Here is a 21,581-nt window from a genome sequence, read left to right as displayed (position 1 = left end):
ATATATATATATATATATATATATATATAACACTGATTGACTGTACTCATTGTACAAAATTGCATACTTTATTAAAATGTATACATTTTCACCTTTTCTGTTTCTGATTGAGCATATTAACGAAACATTTATTTCCAGTATTTTTCAAAACATTTCTAAAAATACCCACCATCTATTATTATACAGATAAGTTCACTGACACTTTCTCAAATTACTTAGAGCTGTAATTAAAATTCCCATGTAAGGGTGCTTAGTAATGCAATGCGCACTTTTTCTCTAGAGGCCACCCACCGGAGACACACTCCTAATTACACCTGCCATAATTACAAGTTGATGGGAGGGGAAGACAGATTATTCTACTTTGCACTTGATGATTGGCCCGCATTAAAATTTATGACAGGCTGGACTGTCTATGCTGTATTGCTGTGAATGAATATTAAACAAATAATATCTTAATATGCGTTTCATTTATGTCTACAACTCTGCACCATTAGATTGGCCCACACATTATGGGCAGGAAAATGTGGTCAGCATGCGTTCCCCCTCCCCAAATTTATTGATGGTACATTCCACCTGCCCTACTCCCCATAAGGGACTGTAGTATAGCTGTGGATGGGTTGCCCAGCAACACCATTTTCACAGACCCATGTAAGCAGTATGTGGTTGGATGGACATTAACTGTATGAATCCTCCAGATATTTATTCATAGTAACTTAGGTAGATGAATCTTAGTCTTTGGCGTAGTTAACGAAATGACTATAAAGTGCATTTAAATGCTCTAAAGATACTTCTGCCGACAGATGACATGGACAGAATGATCGGATGGGTAAAGAAGTGTGATCACACTCCTCCCCGCATGAGCTAAATAGGGCTCAGATTCACAGACACCAGGGAAAGGGAAGGGTTCACATTCTGGTGTCAGAACGAGCAGATTTTGGTGCAACAACACTGGGTGTAAAATAAATAGAGTTTGTGCTTTTCGTTTGTCAGCCTCTAGAGTGCGCTATTGCTCTTTCTTACAGCACGTTGGGGAAAAGAAAAGAAGAAATAAAACAATTGCTGTCCAAATTTTGCCATTATTTGACCAAAGGCCACCATATAAATCAGAGAATGTGTTAAATAAGTAATTAAATATTATTTAATATTTTTTTCCAACAGTGATTTAAAAAATGTTGTGCACACAAATGAAACCAAATGGACAATTCTCTCTGAAATGTTAGGAAGATGTTGTTTGAACCTTTAATCAAACCAAAACTTGAATAAAGAAGCAGTGATCTATCTAGTGTTCTGCTGCAAGCTCCTTCTAATGTTTAACCATGTTGTGTGTTTAATCAAACAATGTCCAGTAGTGTAAAGGTCACAGGAAGACAGAAATGTTTTTTTTTTAATCTAAACACGTGCAAACCCATAATTTATGCAACACATCTGTTCTTTAGTTGATATTACCTAGTATTTTCCTTAAAGGCAGTCTTTATTGATGATTCTTCTCTGATCTGTATTTAGGGGAGAACAGAACATCGTATCTCTCAAAAACAATTACACTCCATTTTATTCATTTCTATATAAATGACATTCATTCTCATATGGATCAATTTATATACTTAACGTCATTTATTTTAAAAAATCTATAACGAAAACTCAAAATCCCAGGCTCCTAATGACGTCATTGTTCTTCGACACTGACGACAGCAGAACGCGACAGATTGAGTGAGATTTACCAAACACTTGTGGGTTGCTGTTTCTTTCACATCGCAAACAGACAGCGTTATCGAAGTATTACATTAGGCATGGAAGCGAGGCCGTAAATTATTCGATTGTGGTCCTCATTTAGCCAAGGCAGAAAACGAAACCGCCGTTTCTGAGCTCTTTAATCACGCACGCAACATTACATCTCGCAGTGAAATACTGCCTTGGATCGTTACCATGACTTTGAGCATGGACATCAGCGTTTCTTTTCTCAAGTGCGAACTCGCCTCTACTATCGACCAGGCGGTAAGATGCGCCGTCGAAACGGTTTTAAAAGAAACGGCGCGAGTTGTTGGCATAAAGCTGGCCGCGGCTCGAAACGCAGCTGCAGAGTCGCACAAAGAGAACCAGACCCTGCGCGAGAGACTGGAGATCTCCGAGAGCGAGCTGAAAGCAGTGCGCTACTACATGACCGCGGCCGAAAAGAATATCAAACAGTGTTTACTTCTCAACAGAAACCAGCCCGGGTCGAATCTCGTGCGACCAAACGTAGACGACGCACTTTTTGTGATTCCGTCGCGCGCTGCGGATGGAAGCCCCACATTACAGACTCAAAGCAGAGATTCCTCCCGCAAGAGCTTACGAAACTCACCGGGAAGAATCCACAATCCCAGAAATCTCCCTAGTGTTGGCCTCTGTCTCCCCACGGTGCAGTCAGACTGGCCTCGGGAGTGCGTCAATCGCAGAAAGGCAAGAGGAGGGACCTCAGTAGGCAACAGTTTAGAACTCGCGAGTGACCCCACGACCTCACAAACTCTAGTGGAAAACAACCCTGCTCTCTTCAAACCAGAAGACGAGACACAGGGCTCGTTTTACATCACGAATGAGGGTGAAAAAGGTTAATTATATTTTCTTTCTTTTTTTACCAGTTGCAAATAGTGTCTAATATAATAGTAATAGAAAAACTGACCAAGAAAAGGAATAGTTTTTGACAGTTACATTTTTAAGTGTGTTTTATATGAAACAATGGTATATATATAACAGACTACTAGCATATGTATATCAGTTGTCAAATCTCTGAAGTTTGTAGAGGACAAAACATAATACCATACAATGATATACGAATAAACTTTCATCAAAAGCCTCAAAAAAGTTATTTAACTTGATTTTCACCAAAAAATAGCTTATGTTTGCTTAATTTAATCATACTTTTTTTGATGAAAATCAAGTTAAATAACTTTTTTCTGATTCAGTTCAGAAGATGTTTATTTTAAGATATTAATAACCATATTAATTATTACAAGATATTAATAATCATGTATCAAAACGACAAGTGGATTATGTTGCAGAACAAAAAATCCACATCCAGGCACTCACCTAGCACAAATATTTATAAGACGGAGCTACATATTAAATATGTGAGCGGCTGGATTTTTTATTTTGCAATATAATCCACTTTTTCATTTTTGTTTCCGCTCTGTAGTACCCAGTCTCAATTGTGATCACTTGATGACACTTTATTTGACCATGAAAGTTATACTTGGTTATTTTTATTTTTTTAAATCACCAGATTTCACAGCAAAACAATAGAAGCACCACAACTAAAATGGGCTATTTTTTTTTTTAAGGGTATTTCACATGCTAAAAGTATATGAACATGATTTCCTATGTTTTACAGACAACAGTTCTGCGGTAACAGACAGTGAGAGGAGACATGAGCAACCAGAAAATCCAGACCCCTCCGCAAACCCACCAGAGGATCCGTCTGACATGACAAAGTTTGAGTTTGAAATGAGCACGCCAGCTGGGAACGTTAGTGAGCTGGAGCTGATACAGGTGATGGAGGACTCCGATGACGTCAAACAGGGCACTATTAAAATCGAAGACGACCCTGATTCCCTTACGTTAGAGCCCCCTGTCGCATCTTCCTCCAACTCCATGCAAGAGTTGGCACAGATCTCCTCTCCGTCGTTGCGGGAGAGTGACGGTGATGCTTTGCTGGCCTTGGCAGCGCCTGTTAGTAGCGACTCGGGGTTCAGCCGGACTATCGAGAGCCCCGATAAAGTGCACCGCTGCAACATTTGCGGCCGGGGCTTCAGGCGTTTCTACTGCTTGAAAACACACCAGCGCATACACACGGGAGAGCGTCCGTATCCTTGCAGATATTGCGAGAAACGATTCCGCCATTTGGACAGCTTACACAAGCACCAGCGCATTCACACAGGAGAGAGACCATACCGCTGTGCTGAGTGTGGATGCTGCTTCAGAGAACTCGGTCAGCTCAAAAAGCACAGACTCAAACACTCACCCACTTTTGTTCCGGTGGCCAATCCCACCTTCCCTCTCCTCCCAGCCGGACCCTCCTACGTTTGGCCGCATCTCAACACGCAGTCTTTGGACTCGGTCTAGGAGTGTCTTTTCTAAGCGTGGTAATTGTGGAAACTGGTACGGTATTACAGCAGTATTCATTGATGTTACAAAAACATGTTTCAAACGGATTAAAGTGCAAAAGAGCACAACCATAAAGCACAATAATAACGAATTAACCGTTATCTAGCTGTTTTTTTTTTTCTGGGCTGGTGTGTTTTAGTCCGGATTACAATGTACGGTGTAAACAAATGCGTAATATATAACGCTTAGTATTAAATACACAATATTTTGCTTCTCGTTTTTATAAATACTGTAGCAAATGCAAAATCCGAATGGTTGCTTTGAAAGCATTTAAATACTATTTGACTTTATTCAGTTGAGAAACAGGAATGTTTTTAAGCAGCCACTTTGTGTTCAGGGGTACCCACTGTACTGCTTTTCTGTAAGTGCCACACACCGTTGGAGAGTGCATTTTCAATTACATTTGGCCTGTTTGCTTTTTGCTTTCTTGAAAACGTGAGATCAATGTGAAAGTGAGCATAAATGTCATGCAGTGTCAAATTTTAAATGGTTGATGGAAAATAAGCTAATGTGCAGTGCTGTCTAACAACAAATCTTTTTACGATTCAGAAAACGAGGCTCCCTAGAATTACTTGCTATGTTTTGAAGCGTGCATGATTACAATACTGTATGTTCTTTACCACAGCGTACTGTGTTACCAGATACCAGCGCACGTCTGAATCAGTCCAAGGCCTAGAGAAGAGACAGTGAATACATAATTTATGAGAATATTTGTTACGGTACAAAACACATAACAGATACACTTTGTTCAGTAACAGTTTTGCCAGATTTACGTTTCCCAGATTAGTTTGTCCATTGTTCATTTATACACACACACACACACACACACACACACACACATTCATTTAGATTCATGTCATACATGCTGCAGCATAACTATAATGAGTTGTTTTCATACATAAAAACAACAATGCAAGTGTTACAGTATGAAACTTTTCAAACGGTTCCAGCTATGATTAAACTTTCACAATAAGGCATTTTCTTGTCTCCAGATCTGATTTTTACCAACTCTGATGCATAGCATATGCAGCACTTCAAAGACACCCATCAGAATAAAGTATAGCCTGACAAAAAGGCAGAAAGTACCACACCCATGTTAAGATTTATTATTATTATTATTATTTTGCATTTTAAGCGGGCCTGCGTAGTGCGGCACTTGCTTTAACGTCAGATAAAACGCAGTTTTCAAAACAGATCAAATGGTAAACAACGCGGTTCTCTCGTGGTCGACTTAAAATCGTCTCCCACTTGTGATATTTCAGCCTTCCTCTCTGTGAAGTCACATGGGCGCTTCCTCTGTCCCGTGACTTTTTTTTTTTTTTTTAAACAAACTGAGGGGCAGGCGGGACGGTCCAGCCGTGCTGCGGTATGAGAGTACGTGGTCATCAGTTCGCAATGGACCCTTACATAATCGATTTCCGTTTTCATTAGGTCTTGCTGTCTGTCGTTCGTAGTCAGGTCCACGGGAGACACGACAGCGCGCTCCTCGCCGGCCGTCATGTCCCGGGGGTTTGACGATCACGAGATCTGAGGCTGCAGACGAAGAAAACTTTCCACCTGCGATTCTTTAAAGAAACGAAACCAACTCGATACGATGCTCTGGTGAAACGTCTGTTTCAGGACATCCTGCATCTACGTTGTCAAAACGAGTAGTTTGCGGTTTGTGTTGTTTCTTCCTAAAAGCGGAAGTTACATACCGCTTTTCGATTGGCGTCGCCGCCGCTGTTGTTCATAAGGGCAGGTAGGTCATGTTTGCTTCTCTCATCTCCTCTCTATACTTCACCGTTATGTGTGTCAGTATAACCTTAAACGCACAGGCATCCTTTGAGGGCTCAGGGAGGTGGCGGTCTCAACTAGAAATGCCCGCTGTTGTTTAGGATTAATGTCTGCTAGTTTATTCAGACAACTAGTAACGTAGTGTTAGTTAGGCAGCGGGGTTATTTTAAAAACTACGTTATTATCCTTACATGTGTAGGACGTAATACAGTCGTTTTTCATCAGCGTACTTCGGGTTGTTTACATGGTCATGCACTTCCGCTACTAAAAAGATGCAATGTTTGTTTTAAAAACGCGGTTCGATGGGCGATCGAGGTCTTGCTATCTCAAGGTTTCCACGGCCATGAAAAGTCGATTAAATAGAAAATGTTCAATCTTACATGGGATATTTAAATGATGGACGTTCATTGTGAAATCCGCTCTAAATCAATCGGTTAGATTTTTTTTTTTTCAAAAAGGACAAAAACCACTGTATAAATAATTTATGCTGATTTGTTTTAAAGTTCTTACATTACAACATAAAAATGCATACTATAATGCATACTATAACTCGTTTTTGAAGTATATTTTGCAGTATCTTTTGAAGTATCATTCACAAGCCTGCATTTATTTGATCGGACATGCAGTAAAACTTCAATTTCAAAATGTATTTTAATATGTTATTTATTTATATTATTGCGAAGCTGAATTTTCAGCAACCATTGCCCCAGCCTTCATTATAATAATTGACAGTAGTTGAACAGTAGGGAAAATATTCACTAAATATTGTGTAACAGTGTGCCCTTGAGGAATGAAAGTATGTACTGAATGACCCCAAATGTGCTGTAGTGTATATTATAAGTGTCTGAGTAGTAATAATAGCTTGTTTTATAGCTCAACTCCGTGACACATTTATTGTCTTATTTTGAATTGCATGTACTAGCCATGGTTTCTTATTGCAGGTTCCTGTTTTTCAGACCATGGCAAACGAGCACTCTCCTCTTCTTGTTCACGGGGTGTACAGCATGATGGGTGATGCTGAAGACTCCAGGGCCAGACCAGCAGAGACAGGAGAGGCATCCCCCAAATCAAACCCCCGTAAACTCAACACCTTCTTTGGCGTCATGGTGCCCACCATCCTCTCCATGTTCAGTATTGTGCTCTTTCTTCGCACGGGTGAGTAAATGACCAGAGAATTAAAGTAGAGATAAAGTACTCTTCCTCCAGGTGTTTTTTCTGCAGGAATGATTCTGTGGATGTCGATTTTGCAGGTTTTGTTGTGGGTCATGCTGGTCTTCTCCACGGCCTCTTAATGCTGTTTGTGGCCTACTTCATCATCTCCTTGACAATCCTGTCTATATGTGCTATTTCAACTAATGGTGCTGTGGAAGGAGGCGGGGCCTACTGTATCCTTGACCTATCCCTGTGCCAAATAGAGCAGGCTAGAATTGCAGGCTCAGTCGTCTTGTTCGTGAGTGTTTGAATAAAGTTGTTGTCCTTTAACTCTTTAGTCTCAGTCATGATCAGTCGTTCTCTGGGTCCAGAGTTTGGAGGCAGTATCGGCCTGATGTTTTACCTGGCGAAGGTATGTGCGTGTGGCGTTTATGTACTTGGTCTGGTGGAGGCCATACTGGACGTCTTTGGCAAGGATCCAGGTGAGCTGTGCATTGAACAACACTGTACTAAACAAGAATTGAATGCGTATGGCTTGTGTTTTTACATTTTAAACGTCTCTTTTCTTCTCTCTCTAGGCTCTGCTGTGTCACATGACCTGCGTGTTTTGCCACAGGGTTACTGGTACACCGTGCTGTACTCCTCTTTAGTGCTGTTGCTATGTCTGGTGGTGTGTCTGGTTGGTGCTCACATCTACGCCAAAGCCTCTTTTATCATTCTGCTGGTGGTGACGGTGTCCCTGATCTCTATCATCATCAGCCCCCTGATACTCAGTCCACAGCACTTCAACATCACACACACGTACGGCAACAACCACACCGTCACTGTCAGCCCCAGCTACACAGGCTTCAACGGCACTACTTTGAAAAACAACCTCGGACGTGAGTAAGATCATGCCATAGTGGTATTGATGATTGTGTGGTTGCAATGATGATTATTGAGGTTATGTAGCTGCTATGTTTCAAGAGACATAAAAGGGAAATAAAACTGGTCATGGTTGTGTTGTGTGTGTTAGACGAAACATTTAGTGGGAAAAAGGTGTATACGGCAGTGAAATGTTCCTCAAAAGAGCATTTTGCTTTTGTGGTAAAAGGAGTTTCTAATGAATTTTCCTATACTTTATGTACTATGCATGTATGCTGTTCGATAGTTTGGGGTCATTAAGATTTTCTTTTAAAGAAATTAATATTTTTATTGTCCAAGGTCACTTTGAAGTGTGACAAAAAAAAAAATGCTATTCTATTCAGTTCATTTGTTTGCACAAATATATATATATATATATATAATAATTTTACAGAAGACAAATTCTGATTTTAGCTAGATAATAGATCATATAAATCTGTTGAGAATTTTATAAGAAACATTTTAAAATGTTAAATTCTTTACTCAAATACAGATATTTGAAATGTATACAATTTTATGCCTAATTTATGGTTAACCCAATTTAAATCATTAATTAGATGATAAACGCTTGAGATGAAAAATGACTAATTAAACATTTTTCTAATTAAACTTTTAATTTTTTTAATATTAAAAATAATATTAAATAATACATTTTTTTATATGCATAAATAATATAACAGAGATAAGCAACTGATCTAGACTGATGTACTGAGTGATGCATATAATTTTATTTATTTATTTATTTATTTTTGTCCAAATGTCTTGGCCTGTAGCACACTACTCTTTGGACTACAGTACCAACACAATGATGTCTTTCGCCACTGTCTTTGCTGTGATGTTCACCAGCTGCACAGGCATCATGGCAGGAGCCAACATGTCGGGTACAAAACCAGACAACCGCAGACACCTCTATTTATTTGCGTCCTCTTTTTGGTTTCTAATCTAATTGCAATATTGGACGAGTGTCGTAAACATGTCATTTGATTTGTGTCACTTTCTCAGGTGAGCTGAAGAACCCCAGTGAGTCAATACCTAAAGGGACCATTATGGCGGTGTCATACACCTTCACTGTCTACGTGCTTCTCTTCCTGCTGCTGAGCTCCACCTGCGACAGGTGCCGTTTACAACACTCAAGAAGCCATGTGGAAATTTACACAATGTGTTTACACTGTGCTTTGTTCTTTTTCCCTTCTGTCACTTTTTGGTCTCTCTGTGTCTCAGGTTGTTGTTAATCAATGATTACGCAGTGTTTCAGCGTGTGAACGTGTGGCCTCCGTTCGTGACCATTGGAGTGTACTGCGCGTCTCTCTCAGCTGCTATGTGCTCCATGATAGGTGCTTCTCGAATCCTCCATGCGCTTGCTCTGGACCAGCTTTTTGGTTAGTGTGTGTTTTTGTGCATTTGGGACATATTTCTGTCTGAAAACTGATACTGAGATGTTTGTGTTAGGGATGTTGACATCTCCACAAGAAGTGTTATGGGAAAACATTAGTGAGGAGTACTTGGAAAGCAGTATTCATGGCTTCTAAGGAAAATGTGCTTAGAGAATATTGTTCAGTGTAAATTTTTTTTGTCACATTTTTTAGGCTTATATATGGTGAGAGAGGTCATATCTGTGTGAAAAGGTAAAAAATTACATTTTAACCAAAATCATATTTCCTCCAACCATATTCTACCTAAATCAGATATAATCCAAACGAACAAGCTATTCTATTTGAGAAATTGATTTTATTTAATTTTTTAAAAATGTATTTTTTTTTTTTCTAAACATGTCATTCACAGGAATTACAGAAAATGATTGATCACACAATTTGTTGTAAAAATATTACGTAGATCAAAAAAATGCAGTAGGGATGCACTAAAAGATAGGAATGTTATTTGAATTGGCTGATAAAGGCTTAAAATTATGCCAATATGCCTTGCCGATAAGATATATAGCTCACTTAAGCCCTTTTTATTTATTTAGGGGATGATGTAGACCTACTTAAAATGAAATGAAGGTAAAATACACAAATTACAAATTGTAAATCTGATGATATTTATGATATATATATATATATATATATATATATATATATATATATATATATATATATATATATATATATATATATATATAAAATTGTATTATGGCATTAGCGTTAATAGATGGTAAGTTAATAATAATTTGTACATAATTTCTGCACGTGAGAGACTTTGCATTGTTTCAAAACAAAAGGAAATGTGTATGGGTATCAACATTGACTATCAGCCAAAATTATAAAAAAAAAATCTGCAAAAGTCTAATATTGTGCTTCCCTAAAACCAACAGGAATGTAATAACCAGGCTTGTTGAATTCTTACATGTACTAAAGGAAAATATCAGGTCATGGTTGTTGGATAACCAGTGGCCAGTGTGGTTTCTGAATGAAACTGCATTTAAAAAGGAAATGGCAGAGATTGGCTCTGTTCTGTCTGGTTGAGCAACTTCACACCACTTGTATGATTGAAATGTTTATAGCAATTCTTAGTAGAAATGTTTTGCGTTACTTTCTGAATTCCAGGATACATTACAAAGGCATAATTTGATTATGAATATAAACAGATAAATGGTGAAAAATGCATGACACTGTGGATATAATAAAGAATATTATGTCAGTCTCCTGCTGACCCAGGGACTGGGTCAACATTGTTGGTTTTGACTTGGCTTATGATATCATGGTGTAATATTATCCTGAAGTGATGAGATGTTGGTACTCCATTGCTCTGTTGTGTGTCAGCGTTTTGTTGATCTGGTTTCAGGTCTGCCTCTGGCTCCGGCTACAGTCACGTCCAGCTCTGGGAACCCATGGGTGTCTGTGCTCTACACCTGGGGTCTGGTGCAGGTATAGAGAGCTCTGCGCATTTGTCTTTCAGTGTTACATCTGTGACACAAGATATAAAGAATATGTCTTTTAAGGTTGTATGTGTTTGTGTTGTAGTGTACACTGTTTGCAGGACAGCTGAATGTGATAGCTGGTATTGTGACAGTGTTTTACCTGCTAGCGTATGCAGCTGTTGATTTGGCCTGTCTGGCTCTGGAATGGGCCTCTGCTCCAAACTTCAGGTACTGCTCTAATTGTGTGTGTGTGTGTGTGTGTGTGTGTGTGCACTGTTTTTTTTTGTTTGTTTTTTTTAATAACAGAGGTATTACAATTTGAAGGTAGTTTATGAGGACACTGCCTATTTGCCCATAATTCAAAAGGCTTAAAAACATAATAAATAGTGTTGTTGTTGTTTGTTTTTTGTTTTTTTTTTTATGTAAAAATGTTTCCTGTAGGGGTAGGTTTAAGTGTAGTTTTGGTGTAGGGCACCTAGGGAGAGTCCTCATAAAGAACAAATAACAATGTGTGTTTTTTGACCAATGTAATGCATCCTTGCTGAATATAATGTTTATTTCTTACTCTCTTCTTCTCCTCTCTTTCCAGGCCAACATTTCAGTTTTTCTCTTGGCACACATGTTTGCTGGGTATTATAAGCTGTCTGGTAATGATGTTCGTAATAAACCCAGTGTATTCCTCAGCCAGTATAGTACTGCTTCTGTTACTTCTTCTGTTCCTGCACTACCGCTCTCCCACCAGCAGCTGGGGCTACATCAGCCAAGCTCTTATCTTCCATCAGGTACCTTCAAAATGCAAGCCACATATCAATGCACTGAACATTTAATCCATGAGATAGATAGATAGATAGTCTATCTATGCTTCTTTTTTTTTTTTCTCAGGTGAGGAAATACCTTCTGATGTTAGACTCCCGTAAGGATCATGTCAAGTTCTGGCGGCCTCAGGTCTTGCTGATGGTGGCAAACCCACGCTCCTCCTGTCAGCTCATCTGCTTTGTCAACCAGCTGAAGAAAGGAGGGCTGTTTGTCCTTGGGCATGTGCAGATTGGAGATCTGGGTAGGATGCAATAGGGAGCAATTGTATGATAAAATATAAAAAAAAAAGAAATGGTTTCTCAAGGTATAAAGGATAAAGTAACATATGCATTTTATGACTACATTAGGTGTCTTCTCTGGCTTCTTAATCTCTTAAACGGTACAGAAAAACGGTTTTCTTGTTTGCATGATCCAGTCACAGTGTTTTTACTCGTTGCATGGAAATGCCAGTGACAATAAATAACTGTCTATAGAAATCTTACTTTAAGATAAAATACATTTTATTCCTTTCTCGTTTGAGCAAATCTGTCATAAGACCTGATGATTCTCTTTTTGCATCTAGTGTGTGTGCTAATATATTTCTCATTCTATTTTAACAACCAAACACAATCTCTCTGAACTCTTACAGATGCATTGCCAGCAGACCCGGTGCAGCCACAGTATAATTTCTGGTTGAGTTTAGTGGATAAGTTGGGTGTAAAAGCCTTTGTGGATCTGACTCTCTCTCCGTCTGTCAGGCAAGGCACTCAGCATCTGCTCCGCATTACTGGACTAGGTAAAACACTTCCTCATTACATCATTTTTACAGCACAGAGGCAGGAAGCATCAATTAGATGACATTCGTCTTTGTTGTTATTGTGCAAAGAGCAAGTACATATCTAGTGAAATAATACAGTAAATACGTTATTGTATTTATTTTATTGAAAATGTGACTTTTCCGTCTGTGCTCAGTGTGATTCACTAAAAGGCAAGCTTAAATATCTTGAAATATCTTTCTATAGACTTATGCTGACTTTTGAGTTGCATTACAAAACAAACATGGCACAACAAGAGCAGCCAAATTCACAAACAAATGAGTTAGCTCTATTAATCGAATCAGAACATAAAAACAGCTATAGCATAATACAAGAACAAATTACTCTTGTGAGGTAATTCTTTTTTTGAGTAATTCAGCAGCACAAATAATGCAGCCTTTTTCACAAACAAACGACTCCATTTGCGGAGTGAGTGAGTTATGAGCTAGTTCATCTATAGTAAATCAAAAACATCTAAAACCACGGTATCCTCAAAACAAGAAAGAGCAGGTTCTTTTTTCGTGATTCAGGAACATATAACGTGACCGGTATAACCCAATTCAGAAATAAATGACTCTCATGAGTGGTTCTTTGAGTGAATCAAAAACTAATGTAGCCCATTTCTCTTCTTTTCTTTTCCAGGAGGCATGAAGCCTAATACTCTGGTCCTTGGCTTCTATGACAACTGCTATCCAGAAGACTACTTCCTGCAGGACCCAGTCTTTTGTGAGGGTGATAGGGGTGAGGGGGATAATTTCGGTGTGGACCTCCCATCATTACAGGCTCATTTTCCACCGGTGCGCCATGCTGAGAGCCCTCGTGCTCTGCAGCCTGAGGAGTATGTGAGCATCATCCAAGATGCCATAAAAATGGGCAAGAACATTTGTTTAGGCCGTTATTTTTACCAGCTACCACCTGAGACCAAAGGCATAAATTATATGAGGGCAAATGACAACATGGACACCATTGACGTGTGGCCGACCAACCTGCTCTCCCCAGGCACCGCCAGTTACGCAGATGTGTCCAGTCTTTTCCTGCTTCAGATGGCGTGTGTCTTAAACATGGCCAACAGGTGGCGCCGTGCAAGGTTGCGTATATTTGTCTGTGTGGAGTCCGAATCGGGTGACCAGGGCTGGCTGGCCAAAGAGGAGCAGTTTAGAGATTTGCTGGGAAAGCTGAGGATTCGTGCCGCTATTAAGATTGTGGCGTGGGATAACGTGGTGCGCATGTGTAGGGGGCCGAAGCCTGAGGGTCAGAAAGTGACAGAAGACTTCCTGTGTGCCGCGAATGCCCTTCTGAGGGAACACAGCTCTACGGCAGCAGTCCGCTTCCTGTATTTGCCCCACCCTCCCTCCAATTCCCAGCTGTCACAGCAGTACCTGACACAGCTGGACACGCTGACACGAGACCTGGGCCCGACTCTCTTGATTCACGGGGTCACGCCGGTGACATGCACTGAACTCTGAAAAACCGTAACCAAATTGTTTTTGTATGATAGGGGACCTCTGGAATGTTACTGAGAGTGTAAAACGAGTATATTTGATTACTGATATTCTCAAATGGTGAATGATTTTGAGGACCAAACATCATAAACTGGTAAAATATGTTCTCTTGGTAAACGGATAGCAGGTGTGTTTTGGGTTAATGGGTAAATACTGCCAATCATTATATAATGCATTTATTTTTGTGTTCTCAATTTTTTTTTTTTTACGTTAAGTTCAGTGTTGGTGGTGAGTGCTTGCATATGTTGCGATTCATGTTTGTTTGTGCAAGATACCGCATATGGAAAAAAGTCATTGAAAGAGGTCTTAAATGAGATATGGTTACAGTTGGCACAGTAATAGGGCAGAGTGAGTCAGTTTACTCACTTTTTGTTTGTTGTTTATTATTGTAATGCACTCTTGGAGAATTTTGTTAATCATTTCTGCGTTCCTTGATTAAAAAAAACAGGCCCTTTGCACCCCTTTTGTCCCAGTTAGAGCTTGTGATCAGTTAAGGACCCCTTATTTTTGGCCATGGAAGAATTACTGTTCTCAACTTTTGCATTTAGAGCTCTTTCATTGGATTTATGCATTCATAGTGTATTTTCTGTCATTTTGCCATTCATATAGACATGTTATTTATTATTATTACATTTGTGTTTGTGTATACAAGTAAGTCTTCTTGTGCACTAGTTTTCGTTCAGTCTGGATTTCATATTGTGTGCCTCAAGAAATTGCCCTGACTATTTGCATTACCTCCTGTTGTTTTTACATCCTGTTTTGTGTGTGTGTGTGTGTGTGTGTTGCCGTTTTTACAGTTCAAACGCATTGTGCTGACTGGGTTGAAGTTAAATTATTACAGTACTGATTGAGTTGAAGCGGATCTTGTGACAGGCGTCTTGATTGATTAGGGCTAAGGATGCTAGTCTTTGTGAGATGAAAAAGGGACCGTGGCTAAATACTTGAATATTTTGCGCATGTTTTGTTAAGCATTAACAAAAACACTATGCCAAAGCCCAAGAACGTCAGGTCTTTATCATATCTAAAATAATAGGAGTCTTATGCTAAATAATAGATGTGTACAAACGATTCCATTCTGTACATTCATTATATATAACGTGTTTTTAACAGTCATTGAGTATGCACAGCTTGCTTTACACAATCCCGTTTCCATATGATATGAAGTATTTAGATATCTGAGATCAAAACATCATTAAAGTGCATCATTAGCATTTTTGTTAGGATCTAGTCAGGAGGTTCAGTTAGGATATGCTGCGGTTCCCCAGCACTATTCAAAAGCTTAATTATACGACTGAATGTAGAGTCAACAGAACCGAAGACTGATTAAACAAAATATTTCAAATGTCATCTCTTTCTTTATTGCCTCTGTCTTTATGCTAAAATTACAATCCTGTTCCTTCAGTCTAGGCTGTGTGTTTTCATGTCATATTATGAAAAAACAATAAATAAAAATATGTATGTAAAAGTCATAGCCAAATTTATAAACAAATGATTATAAAGTGGTTAAAAGCCTAGAGGGTCAGTAGGGACATCTTTAATGTAGTCCATGTGACATAAAGTGATTCAACCTTAATTTTGTGCAAATGCATGAAAGGCCTGTATAATCATTTATTATATGATGCAGTTAATTGTTGTCAGCTAAACCTATAAGCATCGCATCTTTCATATTGCACTTCTTAAAAAAATTCTGATTCACATAAAACAAGTGGGAAAAATACATCTTTGTAACTGAACGGATATCCACAATAAAATTAATTTGTTCTTCCTTCTGTCTTTCTGTAAAGTAAAGGTGCTGTATATATTGCCCGTTCATATATATATATATATATATATATATATATGTCTTTTTTTTAATGACAAAATCTGATTAATAAATTATGTTCTTTTGCACTCTCCACTGATCAAGGAATATGAATAGAAAAGTCTTTCAACCCCAAACTTTTAAACAGTAGTGTAAATATACATTACTGTAATGTGCAAATGAGGGAGAGAAAGTTGTATTCACCCTTTCTAAATTGATCCTGCTGTAAATGCACGTGTCAATGTCATTTAACTATGAGTAGGGTACATAGGTTGAGACTTTGGATTATGATGCAAATACACAATGCAAATACGAATGTTAGCCTTTACGCAGAAACAGATCAACCAACTTGACATAAAAATGATTGTGTGCAATTGTTCTGCAGTAAAATATCTATTGTTAATATAACTTCTACGTATGTTTGTACGTGTATGCATTTTTTTCCCCCATCTTTTCATCTCCATAAATCTTTCCATCTCCGTCCATAAATTTGTGTCAATCCTGTTTGTTATTTGTCTCTGCCATCCTCTCCCGTAATTTGGGTTCAACGCTACGAGCGAAATTTGCCATGTGTTGCACACAAAAGGATGTGAGACGCAGCCAGCCCGGGAAAAAGACGGACAGCGCAATGTGCTGAAACAAGAAAGATCGGTAAGTTATTATTCCATAATATATTCAGATATTGAAATGATTTAAAGCAAATAAAAATGAATAGGACATTATAACATAACCCTGTATATTTATATACTGCAAACTAGAAATATGTATTAAGCGTGCGGCGTTTACCTGCAGTGCGTGAGTTAAACATCCGCTTGTGTATGTTGTGTAACCCACAGTGTTCAGGGCATCTTTAGCAAATGAAGTAGCACTTTTTACCAGTGGATTCACAGGCATGTTATGAGTCATATTAGTGGAGACCACAAACGGGGTTACACACTGGACGAAAGAAGAGAAACAACATTAAGGTTTGGCCAAAAAAATGTAAAAGATGTTTACCGCTAATGGACTTACTTGAACCGTGATTCCTTTCGCTCTGTATTCTGCATGCAGACAGCGAGAGAAATATGTTACAAATATCTGTGTGAGAGAAAAGAAAGACACACTTAAGTTATGTTTTGCATGGTATTCTGTAAGGCTGCATTTTATCGAGATATATAAGAGTATACCATTTTTTGTGTACCTTAGTGGCAGAATACACTGACAGCATTGGCTGTGGCTGAAATGCCGCTTCTGATGAAATGTTTATAATGAGGCCTTTCCCCCTGAGAGTAAGCACAAACCCTCATGTTAAGCATAAATGCAGTTTTCATCATTTAACAGGTATGATCAGTACCAGCTGTGTGTTTACCTCTCAAGCATGCTTGGTAAAACGAGTCTGCACATCTGCAAAACAACAACACTGTCATCAACATCACTGTTTAAAAAAAAAAAAAAAAAAGATTTACTGTTGTATATAAATTCCAATATTGTATGAACTATTGATAATAATTGTGCACAAATTATTAGTATTTAAATTATTTCTGAAGGATCATGTGACACTGAGGAATGGAATAATACAGCAGCTGCTGAAAATTCAGCTTTACCTTTGCCAGAACAAATTACATATTAAAATAAAAAAATATTTCACACTTAAAATAATACATAAGAACAAAAAGATCATAAGAGGAAAAATAAATTTTGTTTATGTGTGTGTGTGTGTGTGTGTGTGTGTGTGTGTGTGTGTGTGTATCTGTAACCTTAATGTGGTTGAACTGAATGATAGGAACTGTGAATAAACAACACAAAACTAATCCTGCAAAGTGATTGCAAAATTCAACTTAAACCCTGAACACTGTTTCTACAAAAATATCCAAAGGGCACTTCACAGATCTAACATGCATGAAAGAGCTGTAATTAAAAAAAAATGTAATCATGGACTCCAATGCTAAAATGTGAACAATATGATCATAAAACGGCAAAGTTGAACTTCAACATCTGCCCTGGCCATTTCAATCACCTGACAATATTACTAAATCACTGTGGCCAGATTTGCAAAGAAGAGTAAGAAGCCGTTTCAACCAGTGGCACTCATTATGTATGCTGCTATGTCAAAACAATATATAAGATAACAAATACAGCGGCCTAACAGGCAGTGTGTAAACAGGTTCACATAACGACAGTCTTACCTGAGGGACTGACAGTGTGTTACAGTTTATCACCTGTGTGATTCTCTGGAGACAGAAACAAATACTTCATATAGTACACTTTCACACAATAGATTCTGATTACAATAAAGCAGAAAGTCAAGCTGTGTGGTGTAGAGAAGCTTAGACAGACCTGGTCTGGATCAGGAACATCCAGAAAATTTGCCAGAACCCCTATGTAGTTCATACCTACGTTGTTCACTACAGAGAAAACAGAAGAAATTGACAAAAGTAAAATAGGCTATGCTTCTCTTTTCTCAGTGCTATGAGAAACATTTTAGTCAAGAATGAATCTGTATTGAGCGTATTTTATTATTCTCATTTTTGATAGCGTAGAGCTTCTGATCTACTGAACCTGTCTTCAATACCTTCAGGTCAGAATAAACACAGTTCTAATCAAGAAGAGGTCATGATGATGATGCTAGAGTAGTATATGGGGGTAACCAAATATACAGAAAATCAGCGTTTAATTTAAATGTAAAATTTTGATATCCAATTCCAATTGTATAGCACTTTTCACAATGCATATTTCAAAGCAGCTTTACAGAAATTCTTAATGTTCATAAAACCTCCCATGTATAAAAGCAAAAAATAAAAGGGGAGTTAAAAATTGTCATGTAAAACTAAAACTGATGGCTTTCGATCCAAAAAAGAAACAAAATTATTCTATGGCATTATTCTAACGAAATTAATTAAATAGTTTTTCACCCTTTTCAGTGTTTTACACTTCATTCTTGATCTTGATTGTTATCTTACCCAGAATTCCAATCTGCAGGCCCTCTAGCTGTTGTGTGATAGTAGAGTAGATGGAATGGCCCTCTGTGAAGTCTGCCTGAATCACATGTGTCTGCCGCTTGTACCGAGACTCTGAAACAAACACATACAGGGTTTTTTCTCTGTCTAAACTTAATAAATAAAGCTGTTCGTCCCAGAGAAAATTAGTCTTGCTGGTAGAACACATACTAGAGATGAATAACAAATGAGCTGCATATTAGACTGTCTTCAAACTATTTTTAGATTATTCGATTATCTTTCAGCAGCATATTTGCAAATATGGTTTATGGCGTTTAAAACTAGGGCTATAAAATTTTACAGTCATGCCATTCTAAGAAAAAATGGGTTAATGTCTCGCACACAAATGGATTAATCTCTGTTCTGAAGTTTTTTTTCTTTTACTCCTAGTTTGTAACTCACCTATTTCTTTGGCAACACTGCAAAGCTTGTCCTCTGAGCGACTGATCAGAACAATGTCTAATCCTCGTTTGGCAAGCTAAAAAACAAATACACCCACAAAGATAAATGTGCTTGTATATAGAGGAAATAATAATTATTGCTCAACATATTTTTGTCCACAGAATGAAGTCACAGAGTCCAGTATTGGTTTGGATCCCATTAACCTTCATTGTGCAGACGATAAGAGTTTCAAGTCAATCACAGGAGTCTTTCTCATTCTCTGTCAGATATGCAAGGCAGCAAGCACGTTGTTTGCTGTACGTCCTATCATTAATCAGACTTACTTTCCCTGTCCTTTACTCTAAGGACAAGAACAACACGCTGTGATGGCCAAAGAGAGGTCTGGATTTTCATCTGATCCATACTTTACAACATCCATGCAGTTTTTTGAATGGAATTACCAATGCTCCTGGATCCTCTTAAGATATCTTTATGATGACCTCCAGACTAGCTGATTGCCAATATTGTCAAACGCTGCATTACAACCGCATTTTATTGACAATTACAGAACAAACCTGACATTCCTTGACAAGGACTCGTCACTTTAGGACGCTAAAATCAATCAAATATTGCATGTAGCTTAGAGCAACTATGCAACTCTGATAAATGGTTAATTACAAACTACAAAGATCTGTAGTGAATGTTTAAGTACTGAAACTGTGATGCTAATTCATGTTGTAAGATATGAGAGTTATTTACTGACCTCTTCAGCATATGCACGGCCAATCCCTGATGTTGCTCCAGTTACAACTATAAAAGACAGGAAGTTTTAGTGAAATATCAAAACCATCTCATCATTTCTGTTTTGCCGTCAGTTATCATTCTGTCGCCCACCTTTAACCACTGTAATTGTTTGTGTCTGATTTTTTTAATGCTGTTATGCTATTATGTCTGGAATCTGAACATTTTAAGTAAACAAGAAAAAGGCAGCAGTGTTGAGTTTCTGACTGTGCAGATGCCCCGAGCAGAATCAGGTACAACCAATGCAAAGGAACACCCCTGCAGGAAAAACAGCAAAGAAGGCCACAAGCACATGCTGTGTTTTTGGACACTAGGTGCTGATGTGTACCCCCACAACTTGATGCATTGACTTTACTTAAATAGAAATGCATATAAACGGGTCATTTAAATGATTTTAATACAGTAATTTAGTATATAATTTACCGAGAACACTGCAATGGCAGTTTTGGTGCTCACAAAATATACAGATTTAGTTCAGAAACACTTTACAAAGAATATATTTACACAATCTTCATGATCAGATTTTTTGGCAAGATAGTTTAACAGGCATTAAAGTAGTAAAATAAAATAGTATTGCAAAAATAGTATGTTTTTTGGTACTAGTGATTATTTTGAATTACAAATATACATTTTATAGTGACTGCTGTAGTATCTTTTCAGTCTTATAATTAACCATTTATTAAATGCTAGTACTTATTCCAGTAGTGACTAGTATTGGCTCAACTGGTTACCTGCAAGCAGGTTAATCATTACAAATAACAAGATATCAAAATGTTATTACTAACAATTTGAAAAGATTTGCTTAAATAGATACTTTTGAGAGAAATAACTAATTGGAGAAATAACAAGTGCCTGATGATTATATAAGATATATGTGTGTTCTGCAAAGTGTATGTATATGTGTGTGTATGGTGTATATAGAGAGAGAGAGAGCGTAATGTTAACATCGTTTGCTTTTCAGGATTATCATAAATAATTAAATTAAAACATTAATTGCATAATGATGCATGTTAGAAGGTTAAAGTACATAAATAATAAATGCAACAATGGTTTGGTATATCAGTCTTAGAGAAAGAAGCAAGAAGTCCTTACCTGCCCATTGACCATATTTCCTCAGGTTCGTTTGCCAAATCTCAGAAAGCACATACACTTTGAATCCATGCCAAAACAGCCACGACCACTTTAGCAGGTAATACACAACCGTAACGGAACCGATGCTGCATAAAACCAGAGAATACCAGCTGCACTCTGCAAAGGCTCCCATCTCACTACTTTGCAACTACACGTTAACCATACAATGAGTTTAGGGTTGGAAAAGAACTCCAATCCAAATACATACACACACTTAATTATATGCATGCTCCTCCCACTCTTCCTGAGGCCTATCTTTCATTGGTCGGCAGTATAGAATGGAACGCCAGATCCTCGGAAGTGTAAGTTCTAATTAAACGCGCTGCTCGTGGTAACAGGTGAAAAGCCGTTTATGTAGCTACTCTCCACACCTCTAAGATTGTGTGCGTCCTCTCTGTTTTGGTAGGCCCGTGTGTCTGTTGCGTGGTCCGACCAGCCATTCACGTCAAAGTTTATCACTTCTGAGTGACATGCTGTGTGAACAATTCATTACTGTACGAAACAGATAAAAAAAAAGCCACGCGGTGTCCCTGATTGCAGCCTTACTCACAGATA

The 21,581-nt window shown here is 38.1% G+C and overlaps 3 protein-coding genes across 7 annotated transcripts; 2 read left to right on the top strand and 1 right to left on the bottom strand.

Annotated features, from left to right (window-relative positions):
• The first annotated feature begins 1,677 nt into the window (after positions 1–1,677).
• LOC122345196 (zinc finger protein 16-like) lies at positions 1,678–5,227 on the top strand. Of its 2 annotated transcripts, none has more exons than XM_043239091.1 (2): positions 1,678–2,575; positions 3,365–5,227. In XM_043239091.1, exons 1-2 carry the CDS (start codon positions 1,924–1,926, stop codon positions 4,093–4,095), a joined length of 1,383 nt encoding a protein of 460 aa, XP_043095026.1. In that variant the 5' UTR covers positions 1,678–1,923; the 3' UTR covers positions 4,096–5,227. The 2 variants fall into 2 exon arrangements, with proteins under 2 accessions (XP_043095026.1, XP_043095025.1); XM_043239090.1 differs by having other exon boundaries at positions 1,678–2,584.
• A 190-nt stretch (positions 5,228–5,417) lies between these two features.
• On the top strand, positions 5,418–14,671 carry slc12a9 (solute carrier family 12 member 9). Of its 4 annotated transcripts, none has more exons than XM_043239087.1 (15): positions 5,418–5,503; positions 5,592–5,878; positions 6,870–7,068; positions 7,164–7,298; positions 7,410–7,547; positions 7,644–7,946; positions 8,742–8,849; positions 8,971–9,082; positions 9,190–9,347; positions 10,750–10,832; positions 10,929–11,053; positions 11,415–11,607; positions 11,708–11,882; positions 12,270–12,416; positions 13,078–14,671. In XM_043239087.1, exons 3-15 carry the CDS (start codon positions 6,873–6,875, stop codon positions 13,899–13,901), a joined length of 2,697 nt encoding a protein of 898 aa, XP_043095022.1. In that variant the 5' UTR covers positions 5,418–5,503; positions 5,592–5,878; positions 6,870–6,872; the 3' UTR covers positions 13,902–14,671. The 4 variants fall into 4 exon arrangements, with proteins under 4 accessions (XP_043095022.1, XP_043095024.1, XP_043095020.1 ...); XM_043239089.1 differs by having other exon boundaries at positions 5,464–5,511; XM_043239085.1 differs by having other exon boundaries at positions 5,472–5,878.
• Positions 14,672–15,419: 748 nt separating this feature from the next.
• Positions 15,420–21,360, bottom strand: hsd20b2 (hydroxysteroid (20-beta) dehydrogenase 2). The gene is made up of 11 exons (XM_043239093.1): positions 20,988–21,360; positions 19,858–19,904; positions 19,116–19,191; positions 18,678–18,788; positions 18,055–18,122; positions 17,904–17,948; positions 17,087–17,121; positions 16,919–17,000; positions 16,750–16,815; positions 16,525–16,674; positions 15,420–16,371 (listed from the first exon to the last, which is right to left on the bottom strand). The coding sequence occupies exons 1-11, from the start codon at positions 21,157–21,159 to the stop codon at positions 16,234–16,236; spliced, it is 990 nt and encodes a 329-aa protein (XP_043095028.1). The 5' UTR covers positions 21,160–21,360; the 3' UTR covers positions 15,420–16,233.
• Positions 21,361–21,581: the final 221 nt, after the last annotated feature.

This window comes from Puntigrus tetrazona, chromosome 5 (genome assembly GCF_018831695.1).
Source record: "Puntigrus tetrazona isolate hp1 chromosome 5, ASM1883169v1, whole genome shotgun sequence".
Taxonomy (NCBI): Eukaryota; Metazoa; Chordata; class Actinopteri; order Cypriniformes; family Cyprinidae; genus Puntigrus; species Puntigrus tetrazona.
Note: the sequence above shows the minus strand (reverse complement) of the source record. Positions and strands in the feature narration are given on the sequence as shown.

Bases quoted from the DNA above. Each gene is read 5' to 3' on its own strand.
- slc12a9 (XM_043239087.1), top strand. From the start codon at position 6,873: ATGGCAAACGAGCACTCTCCTCTTCTTGTTCACGGGGTGTACAGCATG. The intron at 8,850-8,970 runs GTACAAAACCAG...TCACTTTCTCAG, and splicing joins GGCAGGAGCCAACATGTCGG to GTGAGCTGAAGAACCCCAGT. The intron at 12,417-13,077 runs GTAAAACACTTC...TTTCTTTTCCAG, and splicing joins GCTCCGCATTACTGGACTAG to GAGGCATGAAGCCTAATACT.
- hsd20b2 (XM_043239093.1), bottom strand. From the start codon at position 21,159: ATGGGAGCCTTTGCAGAGTGCAGCTGGTATTCTCTGGTTTTATGCAGC. The intron at 17,949-18,054 runs GTCTGTCTAAGC...TTCTGTCTCCAG, and splicing joins ATGTTCCTGATCCAGACCAG to AGAATCACACAGGTGATAAA. The intron at 17,001-17,086 runs GTAAACACACAG...GCTTACTCTCAG, and splicing joins TTACCAAGCATGCTTGAGAG to GGGGAAAGGCCTCATTATAA.
- LOC122345196 (XM_043239090.1), top strand. From the start codon at position 1,924: ATGACTTTGAGCATGGACATCAGCGTTTCTTTTCTCAAGTGCGAACTC. The intron at 2,585-3,364 runs GTTAATTATATT...TATGTTTTACAG, and splicing joins CACGAATGAGGGTGAAAAAG to ACAACAGTTCTGCGGTAACA.